Source organism: Cnephaeus nilssonii (genome assembly GCF_951640355.1).
Source record: "Cnephaeus nilssonii genome assembly, chromosome: X".
Classification (NCBI taxonomy): Eukaryota; Metazoa; Chordata; class Mammalia; order Chiroptera; family Vespertilionidae; genus Cnephaeus; species Cnephaeus nilssonii.
Genome location: NC_137071.1, coordinates 125,097,479 through 125,112,869, shown reverse-complemented (window position 1 = coordinate 125,112,869; position 15,391 = coordinate 125,097,479). Strand labels below are relative to the sequence as shown.

At 56.4% G+C, this 15,391-nt stretch overlaps 1 protein-coding gene across 2 annotated transcripts; it reads left to right on the top strand.

The window, feature by feature from the left end:
• The first annotated feature begins 4,072 nt into the window (after positions 1-4,072).
• MAGED4B (MAGE family member D4B) lies at positions 4,073-11,742 on the top strand. Of its 2 annotated transcripts, XR_013813219.1 has the most exons (14): positions 4,073-4,195; positions 5,238-5,473; positions 5,812-6,582; positions 7,066-7,287; positions 7,393-7,456; positions 7,667-7,746; positions 8,137-8,228; positions 8,842-8,921; positions 9,006-9,048; positions 9,462-9,524; positions 10,424-10,538; positions 10,883-11,056; positions 11,173-11,313; positions 11,526-11,742. XR_013813219.1 is itself a non-coding variant. In XM_079765152.1 (13 exons), exons 2-13 carry the CDS (start codon positions 5,264-5,266, stop codon positions 11,533-11,535), a joined length of 2,181 nt encoding a protein of 726 aa, XP_079621278.1. In that variant the 5' UTR covers positions 4,073-4,195; positions 5,238-5,263; the 3' UTR covers positions 11,536-11,742. The 2 variants fall into 2 exon arrangements, 1 of the variants encoding a protein (XP_079621278.1); XM_079765152.1 differs by having other exon boundaries at positions 10,883-11,313.
• The last annotated feature ends 3,649 nt before the right edge of the window (positions 11,743-15,391 follow it).

Below are 15,391 nucleotides of genomic sequence, written 5' to 3'. Positions count from 1 at the left end.
ACCTTTTAATTGGTGCATTTAGATAATTTGTATTTAATATGGTTATTAATATGGTTAGAATTAAACCTATCATCATAGTTGTTTTCTATTTGCTCATCTGTTTGTCTTATGTTTTTCTTTTTTAAAGGCCTATTTTAAGTTAAGTGAGCATTTCATGGTTCCATTTATCTCCCATGTAGGCTTATTAGCCATGATTATTTGGATAGGTACATTAGGGTTTATATTTGATGCTTCTGTAACTTAGCACAATCTACCTTTAAGTAATATTATACAGCTTCATATGTAAATTTAGAATCTCACAACAGTATATTTATATTTTCCCCATTGCGTGGGCTATTTTGCCCAGGAAATTAATTTTACATAACTTAAAACTACATAATGCATGCTACGAATTTTTGCTTCACACCATCAATTACACATAAAAATTTAAACGTAAGAAGGCAAGTATTTTATATCTATTCTCGTATCTGCGATTAACAGCATTGATTACTCATTTAGGTGGGCCATATTACCATTTACTTTTATTTTTCTTATGCCAGAACACGTTCTTATGCCTTAACATTTCTTGTAGTGCGTATCAATGGATGATGAATTATTTCAAATTTGGTATGTATGAAAAACTTCTATTTTAGCTTCATTTAAAAAAATATCCCTTGAGTATAAAATTCTGAATTGAAAGTTATTATTTCACAGTTTTAAAGATGGCATGCCATTTTCTTCTGACTTGCATTGCTTCTGATGAGAAATGTCCTGTAATTCTTATCACTTGTCCTCTAAATTATTCTGTATTTTTTGTTTCATTTGTTATATATTTTTTTTTCTGATTTGCTGCTTAGAAGATAGGGTAACTAGTTGGGGGCACAAAATAGAAAACTGTCATCATGATTTAGCTGTATATAACAACTTGATAGCGTCTGAAAAGCAAAAGAATCAGTGAAACAATTAAAACCAGGATGCACACGTACTAGTATACTTGATGAATTACCTAGGAGCCAATTGGCTCTCCCACCTGAATATCTATAAACCCCGCCCTCCTACCCCCCAAAAAATCACAAAGCTTTAGGTCATGGCATCACGGGTCACACAGGACACTGATTCCCTAGGGAAGGGAAACTAACACAAGGTGAGCCCTCAGATGGGTGAGCCCAGTTCTCCCAGCTTCTTGCCTGGATAGCGTTTACAGGCTGTAGCACAGGGAGATTGAACACAAACAGAGCCCAGTGGATAATCTGAGCGAAGGACACAGAGCTGAGGATTCCGGGAGGCCAATGTGCTGGGAGCGATGGAGGGGAGAGAGTTGGCCCTGGAGAGCCGCAGAGGTGTCCAGTCTGGGTGCAGTGTGTGAGAGAGAGGGAGTGGTGGTAGTCGCCTTCCATATCCCGCAGTGAGCAGTTGTGTGGAAAATGTTGCCATTTACTGAGATTGTGAAGATGGGCGTTTTGAAAACAAGAGGGATGGTGGGGGGGGGGGGGGTGAGTGTGTGGAAGGGGTGGGTAATAATGGCTCTAGACAGACTTCTATGAGGATCCCTTGAGACATCCAAGTGGAGGTGTCATGTAGGAGAGTGACTATATGGATCTGTATCCCAAAGGTGAAGGTCAAACTGGGGATATAGATTTTGGAGTTATTAGCATATTAGCATATACGGTTACATAACATATAGCATACAGAGAGGCGGATACAAAAGGGAATGTGATCAAAGTTGGGAACATGAGAAAAATTTGTAACTATGTGTGGTGATGGATGTTACCTAGACTTACTGTGGGGTTTTTTTTGTTTGTTTGTTTTTGTTTTTTATGTTGTTTTAAATATATTTTTATTGATTCCAGAGAAGAAGGGAGAGGGAGAGAGAGTTAGAAACGTCAGTGATGAGAGAGAATCATGGATCGGCTGCCTCCTGCATGGCCCACTCTGGGGATCGAGCCCACAACCTGGGCATGCGCCCTGACCTGGGCATGTGCCCTGACGGGGAATTGAACCGTGACCTCCTGGTTCATAGCTCCATGCTCCACCTCTGAGCCACACCGGCTGGGCCCTAGACTTGCTGTGATGATCATTTCACAATATACATATACGAATGTCGAGTCATTATGTCGTGCACCTGAAACTAATATAATGTAATATGTCGATCAGGTTTCAATAAAAATTAAAAATAAAATGGAAAGCAAAACGAATATGAAAGTCCACTACGGTTTTTGTTAAAAAGCACAGGTGGATCTGAGACGGGGACACAGCATTTTCTATCAGCATATGGCGGTTTGTCAAGGCTTTCTCGTCTAGGGTCTGCTCACCTCCCACAGAAACGTGTTACCCAGGAAGGGCTGGAGAGACGCAGGCAGCTGACAAGGGCGGTTGCTATGCAACAGCAGAGGAAAGCCATTCAGCCAGGCAGAATTGATATTGGTCACTGGAGAGTAAAAGCTGTGGTCCTAGCAATGGTTTCTATTCATGCACAGGAGTCCTGGAGAGGCTGATATTAAAAAAAAACGCACATAGCCCTAGCTGGTTTGGCTCAGAGGACAGAGCGACAGCCTGCGGACTGCAAGGTCCTCGGTTCGATTCCAGTTAAGTGTACATGCCCGGGTTGCGGGCTCCATCCTCAGTGGGAGGCGTGCAGGAGGCAGCCGATCAATGATTCTCTCTCATCATTGATGTTTCTATCTCTCCCTCTCCTTTCCTCTCTGAAATAAATTTAAAACACACACACACACACACACACACACACACACACACACACACACAAACACGCACACATACACCCTGCACATAAAAGTGAGGGAAGGTCTGTGTAAAACGTGCAGTTTCCATTTGAGATGAGAACATAGCATTTCCTGCCTCCAAAGCAGTCTCTCCAGTCCTTGTGCTTCCCATTTTGCATATTGAGAAGAAACTGGGCTCAGAGATGTCCAGTGACCTGAGCGGGCTCACACAGCTAGGGACAGACTGGCCAGGCACGCCATCCCTGGAATTCTGAAGCCCAGCGCAGCTTCTCCCTGCAAGACCACAGCTGCCCCAGGCCCCAGCCCTGGAAGGAACCAGGGCAAACATTTACTCTGAATCGGGGCTTGCCATGGCGCAGACACACAAGTGCCTGATTGTCCTGGCCGCTCCAGTGGGCACCAGGAAGGCCTCGGGGGCAGCGTGTTTGTGCCACTCAGGAAAAGGCCTGACAGTGGGATGGGGAGTGGACCCCGGCGAGCAATCCCCACACCTGGATGGGTCCAGATGGAGTGGGCAGGGCTGGGGCTGGGGCCCTCTACCTGTGTCCTCCAGGGCGCCGAGCAGGAGCTTCGGTCCCAGAGAAGGCAAACCTTGCTTGTTTGGGACAGATGTTGACAGGGCAGGGCAGGTGGGTGGTGGAGCTAGGGCAGAAACCGAAGAGGGGCAGGATGCCTGGGTCCCCAGGCCAGCACTCGGGGGTCGTGGGGCCCAAATTCTGCATTTCTGCTTCCTGGCTCTTGAGCCTCGTGGAACCGGTTCGTGCAGCGTGTCTGTGCCTCCGCTTTCTTATCTGTAAAATGGGGATGCTGACTTCCACCTCCCAGGGCAGCCTTGAGAGGAAGGCAAGCCCAGGCACAGATCTGGCTGTGATGTACAAGCTGCATAAAGAGTGCTGGAGGAAGCAGATGTTCCCAGTGTGCCTGGAGGCCACAGAGATGGATAGTGGAGGGGAGCACAAAGGGAACTGGCTTGCTCTGGCCATTTACATTTCCCTTGTTGCTAGAGACCTCTGTATTTGTGACCTGGGGGTCATGCTGCGGAACCAGGGCGCAGTGGGTTCCAGACCACCCTGGGGGAGCTTAGGCAAAAGGGGGAGGGCAGAGCTGCAAAGGTGGGGGCTACTGAGGGTAGCTGACTGGGTGGGTTTGAGCGCGCGCTCCCGCAGCCTGAGGCAGGGGTGGAAAGGGGAATCTGGCGGGAAGGAGAAAACGCCCCCACCCCCCTCCCCACCCCCACGCCCTGCAGCCCGCACACCCGCGGAATCGCATGCGCACTGGGGACCTGGTGGACAGGGCTTTTGTTGGGAGAGCGGGCGGGCTGAAGGGGTCGGCGCATGCGCAGGCTGCCCAGCCGCGGGGGGTGTGCAGAGAAAAGGGGCGGGGTGGTCGGAGCTGCTGTGCTGGCAGCAGCAGGCGAGGGCGCGGCTGCGGGGTTCCTGGTGCTGAGGAGCGACGCCATTGGAGCCCCAGGGAAGGTAAGGATCCAGCCCGAGACAGGACCTGGAGAGGGCGAGTGGACCCCTGCATGCTGCGCCACTCCTCCCGGGACAACGCACCCCACCCCCCTGCAACGCTCCCCCCGCCCCCCTCCCGGAGCTGAGCAGAACCCAAGCACTCAAAACCCGAACCAGAACCACCACGTTAGACCCGTGGTTTAGATAGGAGCCCCATCCTCCCCATCCTCGGACCCAAGCTCCGGGGATCCGAGCCCTGGTGACACCGGATCCCACGATTGGACCCGTTGTGTTCAGGCTGAGCTGCGTTAGAAACAGGCCCCATCCCCACCCAGCCACTCCAGATCACTCCCTTCCCTGGCGCTGCAATCCTGCATTTGGAGACCCCCAGCTTCTCATTGGAACCTCACCTAGTCCTAGCCGCCCTCCCCGCCCCCATCCCCCATCTGCCCCTAGCGTTCCCGGGGGAGCCCTACCTGACCTGACCAGAATCCCTCGAATCCCTCCCACCACTCCCCCTCCCACCCGGACCTTGCCAAAGGGTCCCTGGGATTCGGAGCTTTCCGTGGTCCCCAGGTATCCGAGCCCTCCCACCTCTTCGCCTTCCCCTTCATCCTGGCTCCCTGCTCCAGCCCTTAAATTCAGGCCCTTTGTTTCTCCTTCTATCAATGCATCCATCATCCCCTTTGGGGTTTTCTTCAGACCAAAGCCCGCTGGTCCACCCCTCCATTCAAATCTAGCCACCGCGATGGGGAGGCTGTCTGGACCTCAACTCCCCTTTTAATGCGGAGGGGTGTGTGTGGCGGGTGGGAGGGGAGGGGAAGGGAGGAGTAGATCTCCTTGGACCTCCTCTATCCCTCTCTTAGGGCTCTGTCTCTGACAGAATGGACCCCAACAGATTTCACCCCCACCCCTTCTGCCCAGTAAGGGGATGATGGCTGCCCGTCCCCCTCCCCCCACCTCCTGAGAAATCCCACCTCCTGAGAAATCCCGCCTCCTGAGAAACCCCGCCTCCGCTGGGTCCCTCCTCCTCCCTCTGAAGAGGCCTCCCCCTCCCTCTCAGGCTGAGCTCTCTTCTTGGGACCCAGCATGGCTGAGGGAAGCTCCCCCATGGAATCAGAATGCTGCAACGTTGAAGACATGGAAGACGGTCTTGAGGAAGTGAGGGAGTACGAGATGTTTGACGGAAATGAGTATGAAGAATTTGGTGCTTTCGGAGGCTATGGCACCTTCACCAGCTTTGACATTCATCTCCTCCGAGCCTTTGGGAGCTTGGGAACAAGCCTTCGTGTCTTGGCGGTGAGGCCCCTTCTTGGCCACCTGCTAGCCTGCTAGACTGGGAGGGGGGTTGTATGCAGAGGGGAGTGGGTGGAGGGGAGGGTTGATGGGGAAGGACTACCTAGCACCCCCAAAGGAAACCTTCCCTCTCCTGCTGGGAGGAAGGGGGTGGGGGTGGGGTGGGGTGGGGGTCTTGGGGGGTGGGGTGGGGTGGGGTGGGGTGGGGTGGGGTGGGGGTGGGGGCTACCTGGCTGGCTGCCTGGCTCGCTGCCTGGAGGAGGCTGGCCAGCACAGGGAAGCATGATGCGCAAGTGTGCAAAGTGGTCTGCCTTCCCCTGCCCCTCGCTCTGGCCTTGCAGAATGAGCCCTGGGAACTGGACCACCCTATGCTGGCCCGGACTCTGGTGGATGCGTTCCGAGCGGATCCAGAACCAGCTCCCAATGAGGAGGAGGACCAGTCTGGCAATGCAGGCCGAGGTGACTCCAACCGTGCTGCTCGGACGGCTGCCCGGGCTGCTGCCCGGGCTGCTGCTGCCGCCGCCCGTGCCCTCTACAATCAGGTGGTCACTAGCCGCCCGATGACCACAGATCAGGCCTCCAGAGAAGATACCCAGCCCACGGCATCTTCCCCGCACAGCTCCCAGATGCCAGGCAACAGTGAGATGGCTGCCTCGGGGGCGCCAGCAACCTCCTCGCAGCCCCAGCCGGCCTCCCAGGCCCGCGAGGCTGCTTCCTCTCGGGCTCCATGTGCCAGTGAGGTGGATGCCACCCAGCCCAAGAAAGCCTTTCTGGGTCAGAATGATGGCTTTGATTTCACCCAGCCGGCAGGTGTCAGTGGCATAGCCTTCCCCCGCCCCAAGAGACCCGCCCCGGCCCCAGAGCCTGCCCCAGAGGGCCCCAGTGCTCAGGCAGCATCGGCTGGGGAGGGGGCAGCCACCAGGCCCAAGACCGCCAAGTCTGGGAAGGCTCTCGCTAAGACTCGGTGGGTGGAGCCTCAGAATGTTGTGGCAGCAGCTGCTGCCAAGGCCAAGATGGCCACAAGCGCCCCTGAGCCTGAGGGTGCAGCTGCCACTGCTCAGAAGAACCGCGATGAGCCCTGGGCCAGGATGGGAGGCAAGAGAACAAAGAAGGTGAGCTCTCCCTGCCCTCTCCAAGCCCCAATGGTCCCCTCCCCTGCTCTCCCCTGCTCTCCCCTGCTCTCCCCTGCCCTCTCCTCCCATCCCCTTCCCTCGCCTCGCCTCCCCTCCCCTCCCCTGCCCTCGCCTCCCCTCCCCTCCCCTGGCATCCCCTCCCCTCCCCTGCCCTCCCTTCCCCTCCCCTCCCCTTCCCTGCTCTCCCCTCCCCTGCCTTCCCCTGCCCTCTTCTTCTCTCAATGTGTCCGAGTTTCTATAACACAAGTGTGCTAGCATGTCTTTACTCCACGTAGTCCCTACCCTCCGGCCTGGAGGTAGAAGAGGTTGGCTCGGTGCCTGGCACTTGTGAGCCCTCTGCACATGTCACCCGCTGTTCCTACTACTCTTATATCCAAGTACCTGCCCTGGAGAAGATGTTGCCAGGGGCTTGGGCACAGTAAGCTTGGTAGCCCCGGGCCTCTCTTCTCCCCAATGCTACAGTCCAAGCACCTGGATGATGAGTATGAGAGCAGCGAGGAGGAGAGAGAGCCTCCTGTGGTCCCACCGACCTGGAGAGCATCGCAGCCCCCATTGACAGTGCGGGCTCAGATGGCCCCACGGGCTCAGATGGGCCCTCGGCCCCCGATGGCCCAGAGGCCCCAGGTGCCCTCGAGGCACGTACTGAGCTTGCCACCCCGCAACGTGGCCCTTCTGCAAGACAGGGTAAGGAGTCTGCCCTTCGCCCCTTCCCCCCTCCCCCCTCCCCCTCCCCCTGCCTTGCTGGCCAGTTCCTTGAGCTCACCCGTGCCTTCACCTCTCCTTCTCCAGGCAAATAAGTTGGTGAAATATCTGATGATCAAGGACTACAAGAAGATCCCCATCAAGCGCTCAGGTGGACAGCTGTGCCCCATCCCTGAGCTCTGCCCTCCCTCCTCTCCCAGTCCTCCCCAGTGCCCCACCCACCCCCATCAGATGTTCCCAATTATCAGGCCTTGGCCGACGGGTCCTGACTGCGCCCCCCTCAGCAGGGCTGACCGAGGGGCTGCAGCTCTGTGGCCGTCTGCTCAGCCCCGATGCTTTTCTTCCCCCTCCCCTCCTGCAGACATGATGAAGGACGTCATCCGAGAATATGACGAGCACTTTCCTGAGATCATTGAGCGGGCAACATACACCCTGGAAAAGGTGGGCGGGGTGGGGGTGGCGGTGGGGGTGGGGGACAGCTCTGTGGGACAAGAGAGGCAGGGAAGCCTTGCACCCCGTAGCCTTTGGAGGCCCAGTGTCAGTCCTGCCTGTTCCGCAAGCCTTGCCTGGCTTCTCCACCTGGCAGCTCCCACCACATACTTTCTCCCCCTCTGGCTCTCGGGGGGCGGGGGGGGGGCGGTCTCTTGTCTCCTGAAGTGAGTCCCGTTGCCTCGGCCAGTGCCAGAGCTCCCCACAGGCCAGTGTCTCTGCGTCCTCCCCGAGGACCTTGGGTTCCCTGCCTAGGAGATGTTCTGACGGGAATGGAGAGACTGCCTGCAGGACACCTGGCATGGGTTTCTGACCTCACATTCTTGTGTTCTCCCCGTGCAGAAGTTCGGGATCCACCTGAAGGAGATCGACAAGGAAGAACATCTGTACATTCTCACCTGCACGCGGGATTCTTCAGCTCGCCTCCTGGGAAAGTGAGAATGGGCAGGAGGGTTGTGGCCTTCCCAGGTGGTGCCTCCCCCTCCTCTCAGAGAAACTGGAAAGACAGGGCCAGAGGGCCTAGCACACTGCCCACCCACAGGGCGTGGTACCAAGAGATTGCCAGATGGGCAAAGCCTTGCTGCATTCAGGTTCTCCCCCCGCCCCCCGCCGCCGCCCCCCTTCCCCTTGCTCCAAGAAAGCAGGCTTCTCACAGCTTCCCTCTTCGTGCCAAGTGCCTGGCCTGGGCTTGGCGGAGCGATTGGTCCTGGGGGAGTTTTCCTGTGCGGTGCAGGTCCCCTGGGCATAGGGCAGGGAAGGTGTGGGTGAGCCTCTGGACACCTCTGGCAAAGCATTTGCTCCCCCTGCCTAGCCCCGTCCTTGGCCGGATCCCGGGAGGGGGTGTTAGCATCCACATGGGATGGATGGAGCGATGCGGCCTCAAGCGGAGGGATGAGTTGTCTGGATCAGGTAGCAAGCTATGGGCAGAGTGGGGAGAACTAACTGCCCTGTCGTGGAGCAACCTGGGAGAGGCTGCTTGGGTGAGCTGGGTGTGTAGGGTCTTGGGCCAATGGCTGCTGGACAGGATCCCTCTTTGTACACCTTTAGGACCAAGGACACTCCCAGGCTGAGTCTCCTCTTGGTGATTCTGGGAGTCATCTTCATGAATGGCAACCGTGTCAGCGAGGGTGAGTTGCCGGACCCGCAGCTGGGGGGCTGCCCCCTGCCTCACCTTCGTGTTCTAAATTCTTGTACCTCATCTGCCCTGGCAGCTGTCCTCTGGGAGGCACTACGCAAGATGGGACTGCGCCCTGGGTATGATTGGACTCCCTGGGCTCTCGCTGCCCCTCAGCGTTGTCCTTGGGCCCAGGAAGCCCCAGGATCCCACCAGCCCAATGGTCTGGTGCAGGGGAGTGGGCGTCCTCGACCAGGCAGAGCGCACAGGGTCTCTCACCAGGGTGCATGGCGAAATGGTCCTAAACTCTGGGCCCCCTCTCTGCTCCATGTACCCCCTCTGTCCCCCAGAGGGCATCTAAGACAAAGCACATAGAATCCGGGGCTCCTGCAAACCCCCATGTAGGCCATTGCTGCAAGACAAGTGGCCGTCAGACCCCTGCATGCCCAGGCCTCACGGGCCAGGAAGCTCTCAGTCCTGGTAGTAGGGAGTGCACCTGCCCACATCGGGCACTGCCACCGGCTCGAGTCATGGACTCTCTCCTTGCCCTCAGGGTGAGGCACCCATTCCTCGGCGATCTGAAGAAGCTCATTACAAACGACTTTGTGAGGCAGAAGTAAGTACTGACCGAGTTCATCTGTCTCACACTGGCGCCTTCCTGGTGTGCGAGTCTGGCTGAGGAAGCCACTCCCCGTCCTGGCTATTCACTCTAGAGGGATGGGGTCTCTGGGGCGAGTGTGGTGGGGGTATGTGAGTGCCCGAGGGGGGTGGTTTAGAATTCCGGGGCGTTCTTGGGGGAAGGGGGCACATGTGGCCTGAGAACACGGTGCGGGGTGTGTTCCAACCACCACCCCACTCAGCACCTGCCCTCACAGGCTGTGGGGCGATAGCCACTGCTTTCCATCCCAGCAACCCGGGGCTGCAGAGTGGAAGTCGGAGCTGGGGAAACACGTGTGCACTCACCCAGGTGCACTAGCACACGGGCGCGCGTACACGGGGTCCGGAGTGCGTACGGAGTACGCCGCTCTTGCTGGACTGTTTGTTTCTGCCCCTCACAGTCCTTTTCTGTGGTGGACTGTCCCAAGGCTCAGCCGGGCCACGGACGACACGCTGCTGTGGCGGGGTGTGCTCAGAGCAGGGTGCCTGAAGAAATGGCTCCTCTGTTTACAACACACCCAACAGGAACTGGGGTCACTGTGACAAGGGGCACAAAACGTGTGGCCTTCCTATGCACAAGCACCCTACATGTGTCCCCCTCCCCCGCCCACACACCTCCCCGTGGTTGCCGGGCAGGAGCCACACACAGCCCAGGGCTTTGAAGGCATCGGTGTTGGAGGCAGAAACCCGGGCAGTGATCACGCTCGGGAGTGGGGTGCCAGTTGGAGGGCCAGGGCAATCACGGACTCTGAGCTGCAGCCTCGGGGCTGGGAAGGGGCCACCTGGGAGCCATTAGTGCCCCAGCCCACCTGCCTGGCTGGCTGGAGGCAAAAGGTGATTATTGTCCTCTCCACTGAGGTACCTGGAATACAAGAAGGTCCCCAATAGCAGCCCACCCGAGTATGAGTTCTTCTGGGGCCTGCGGGCCCGCTACGAGACCAGCAAGATGAGGGTGCTGAGATTCATCGCCCAGGTAACGGACGGAGAGCCTCTGCTGGGGGGCCAGGCCCGGGGGCCGGCCCTTGCCACACCTTGTCTGATTCTGGGTCACGGGCTCCTGGTGCGGTCTGTCTGTCCACTGAGGGCACTGAGGCTCAGGAAGGTTCCTAGGCGCCTTGCCCAGGTTTGCAGACGTAGTACGTGCGAGGGGTGGGGCGAGATCCCAGGTCCGGTCCAGAATCGGGCAGCCCGACTCCCGTGGTCTTTGTGTTTACCGTGATGACCAACAGTGCCCAGGGGCGTGAGTGAAGGGCGGGCGCTCAGTGAGCATGGGGTCGTGCGTGGTTAGGATGGCTGCTGTTTTTCCACCCACCGCAGTATCAGAACCGAGACCCCCGGGACTGGAAGGCTCACTTCCTGGAGGCTGTGGATGACGCCTTCAAGACCATGGATGCGGATATGGCCGAGGAGCATGCCAGGGCCCAGATGAGGGCCCGCATGAACATCGGGGATGAAGCTCTGATTGGACGGTGGAGCTGGGACGACGTACAGGTGGAGCTCCTGACCTGGGATGAGGACGGAGATTTTGGCGACGCCTGGGCCAGGATCCCCTTTGCTTTCTGGGCCAGATACCATCAGTACATTCTGAATAGCAACCGTGCCAACAGGAGAACCACTTGGAGAGCTGGCGTCAGCAGTGGCAACATTGGTGCGGCCAACGCCAGCCTCATAGATGGCCCTAGCACCAGCTCCACCATCCGGAGCAGAAATGCCGCCAGAACCACTGCCAACTTCTTCTCCTGGATCCAGTAAGGTTTTCGGAGGAGAGAGGAGACGCCGAGGGTGGGCCGGCCGAGGAGGGGCCCTGGGGAGTCAGCGGGAGCCCTGGCGTGAGGCGGGGGGGGGGGGCGGGGGGGGGAACCACGGGAGTGCAGGCAGAACCTTGTTTTGTCCCGTACACCCGTCCCTGTTTCACCTGCATGTCTACTTCTCTTGTCGTTTTTGTGTGCTGTGTTCACAGGCAACGCTGATGACCTGCAGCAACCACCCAGCCAGAGTGCCTCCTCAGACCCCGTGTTCACTCCTCAGACCCCGTGTTCACATAGCACTCTAGGCAGCCTCTGCCTGCCCATCGAAGATGGCATGCAAAACGAAGCTCTCTTTGCCCTCCTGCTTTCACTGTGTGCTGTTGTCGTGCTGTCGTGTTTTTGGTATCGGTGTCACATTAAAGATGCAAAATGAAATGGCTCGTTTCCTGTGCACATGCCGCTCTGCGTGGCCCGTGGTCGGCTCTCAGGGATGGGGGTGGGGGCGGGCTCCCCTCTGCCTAAGAGGCAAGCAGGGCGCTGGGAGGGGCGGAGGAGTCTGTGAGTGCGGAGAACATGAGTTTCCAGAGGCTTTGGTCCACACTTTTTTCGGGATCATCTCCGTGGTGCAGCGCCAGTCAGACGCCAACGGGGGCGGGGGTGGGGGGGTAGAGCAGGGGAAGGGAAGGGGCGAGGGCTATGGGTTGGTGCCACTGTTCCTCTCCCGGAGGGGCAGGGTGCACAGTCACCCAGCAGGACCCACCTCCCGGTCACAGCCTGTGGAGGACCCACCTCTCGGTCCCCACCTCTGGAGGTGCCGGCTCAGAACCCTTCCCTCATCACCCACCCAAGTTCAGGACCTCATCCCTCAGACGCACCCTTCGGGATGACAATCACATAGGCTTCTGGGGGTGATGTTCTCTCTCTGCCAGCAGGTAGAAGGAGGGCCATTGCTACTGAGGGGAGCTTTAATGAAAACAGTTGCCAGCTGCCAGGGACTGGAGAGCCCATTGCCTGTGGCCCTTACTTGAGGCTTCTTTGGGGCCCTGGAGCCATTCAATGGGAGCAGGGCTGTCCCAGTGAGGCCAAGGCCAGGCCTCGGTCCTGGTGAATCCAAGGCCTGGGTGATTCCCATGGGGAGGCTGGCATGGCTGTTTCTGCAGTCCCTCCCGTGGACCACAGTGAGGGCAGAGACACAGAGGGTGGGCAGGAACAGAGGCGGAGCTCCCTCAGGTCCACATATTGGCAGGAACAGGACCCCAGGTCAAGTGGAGGGACGGACTAGTGAAAAGGGCCCCTGTCCCATTGCCTCTTTTCCATGAGAAGAGGGTCTCCTCTTTCTGCCAGGACTGACCTAGACCCCACTACAGGATTTCGGGTGGTGGGGGTGAGGCGGTAGTAGAAAATGCCAACATGGGTCCCCTTGCTTAAATGTTATTAAGAGTTTCCCCGAGAACATTGAATTTCATGGGGAGCCCTTCTGAGCGCAGGGTCCTATTGCACTGGAGACGTCCCCCCCCTCCCTCAGGAAACTGGCTCTATCCGCACCCCTCCCCTAAAGGCAGGCTTCAGGTAGGTTTCTGTGTTGTTGCTCAGTGCTGCCATTCCTGCCCCCCTGGCTGCTGGTCCCTGCTTGGCCAAATGGACCCTCTGTGATTCTGTGCGAATAGGAGTCCCCTTCACTTTAGGTTCCCAGGTGCATGGCTGAGGTTTGAGGGTGGGGGTGAAGGATGCCTGGGGTCCCAGCCCTGCTGTGATGAATGATACCTGACATTTCTGCACCCTCCACCTGGGAAACGCCCCAGACCCTGTTGTGCACACAGTAGGCACCTGCCTTTGCACGGATGAATGTGGGGCTCAGGACAGCCACAGGTGTCAGCTTGAGCACTGTGTGCAGAGGGCACTTGAGATACGGCAGCTCATCTGGAAAGGGGGAGAAAGCACCCATCAGAGACAGGGTGCTGCGGGGGGGGGGGGTCCCCAGGCCTGCAGATTGACAGCACGCTCCCCTGTCCACAGCCCTTCCGCATGGTCGGCCTCCCCTGGGGCCCACTCCCTCATAGCTACAGGGTGGCCAGCGAGGAAGAGAACAGAGGGGAGGCAGGAGGGCCCTGGGGAATGCAGTCAGACTGTGGGTCCCCCGGAATGATGGTCAGGCTAGCCCCCTGGAGATGGCCTACCTCCTCACTCTCAGGTCTCCAACCCCCTCCCACTTCCCACCCCACCCCTGGCCCCAGTTCTTCCACAGGCTCCCAGCCACAGAGGCCCACAGTGCATCTCCCGAAGGGGTTCCTGAGACCCTACTGCACACCAGACCCTGCGATGAGGTGTGTGGGTACCTGGGCAGTCTGCACAGCTTTTCCCCCTCCCAGGTCTGCGCCCTCTGACTCCTCTCACTCTTTGATGGACAAGCATTATTCCCTTGTTTCCAGTTATCGACTATGATGCATAAAGTTCTCTCAATATCCACTTATAATTGCGTGCATGGGCCTAGGTTGTATTTACCAGACAGCCCTGAGGTGAGCGGATGATCGGGCCCATTGCACGGATGAGGAATGCGAGGGGCTCTCAGAGCAATGATTAGATGACCCAGGTTACAACCTCCTGCATCCATGGGAAAAGGCAAGGTGCCAGCAGTTTGTTCACCAAGCTGGGAATGAGGCTAGGGGTTGAACTTTTAGGTCGATTTCTCACGTAAATCCCTATATTGGGTTTGGATTCCCCGGGGTTCCCAAGTCCATAAATCTGCTGGCTCATCCCCTGCAGAGAGTAAGTCTCCTCAAACCCCAGAGGGTTTGGGGAAAGTAATTTGCCTGCTCCTGGGAGGTGAGAGGGGTCCTGGGGTCTAAATGTTGTTTAAGTCTACTTTAGAGCATTCGTGCGACTTCCCCCTAGCATGCAGGGGCACATGCCACTGCCAATCTCGCAGACAGCTTGAAAGTCTGGCGAGGGGGCACGTTAGTTAAAGATGTTTGCTCTGGGACGATCCTCGCTGCTGGGTTAGGGTTAAGCACTCTTGGGTCAGCTGAGTCATTTGTCTGCCCTCCATCTTCTAATACTTTATTAGTGTGGTCTCCTCAACCATCCTTTTGGTCCCTGTGGGGTGAGGCCTCTAACACAAAGGATCTAGCCAGGAGGAGTGAGGGAGGAGGAAGAGAGGGAAGGAAAAAGAATGAGAACGACCACGTGATAGTTGTCTTAGCACAATACTCTCCAGGTCCCTCCATGCTGTCTCAAAGGGTAAGCACTCCTTATTTTTTTTTTTACAGCTGCATAGTACTCCATGGTGTCAATGCACCACAGCTATGTTATCCACTCACCCACTGATGGGCACCTGGGCTGTTTCCAGATCTTGGCTATTGTACATTGTGCTGCTATGAACGTAGGGGTGCTTGTATTCTTTCTGATGGGTGTTTCTGTCCTCTTAGGATATATTCCTAGATGTGGAATTGCTGGGTCAAATGACAGTTCCATGTTTAAGTTTTTTTGAGGAAACGCCATACTGTTTTCCATAATGGCTGCACCAGTCTGCATTCCCACCAGCACGGTATGGGGGTTCCCTATTCTCCACAACCTGGCCATCACCGGTTGATTTGTTGACGGTGGCCACTCTGACAGATGTGAGGTGGTACCACATTGTCCTTTAAATTTGCATCTCTCTGCTGATCGGTGACTTTGAGAATTTTTTCAGATGCCTCCTGGCATCAGTAGGTCCACGTTGGAGAAGTGTCTATTTAGGTCCTTTGCCCAATTTAATTGGATCGTTTGTCTTCCTATTTTTGCGTTGTGTGAATTCCTTACATATATTGGAAATTAAGCCCTGATCAGGTAATCATTGGCAAATATGTTCTCCCATACATTTTGTTGGTGGTTGCTTTTGCTGTGCAGAAGCTTTTTATTTTGAGGTAGTTCCATTTGTTTCTCTTCTCCTTAGATTCCCTTGCCCTAGGAGATGTATTGGCAAACATATTGCTATGGAAGATGTCTGAGATTTTGCTGCCTGGGGTTTCTTATAAGATTTTTTTTGGTTTAGGACTTACATTCAAATCTTTCATCCATTTTGAGTTTATTCTTGTGTACC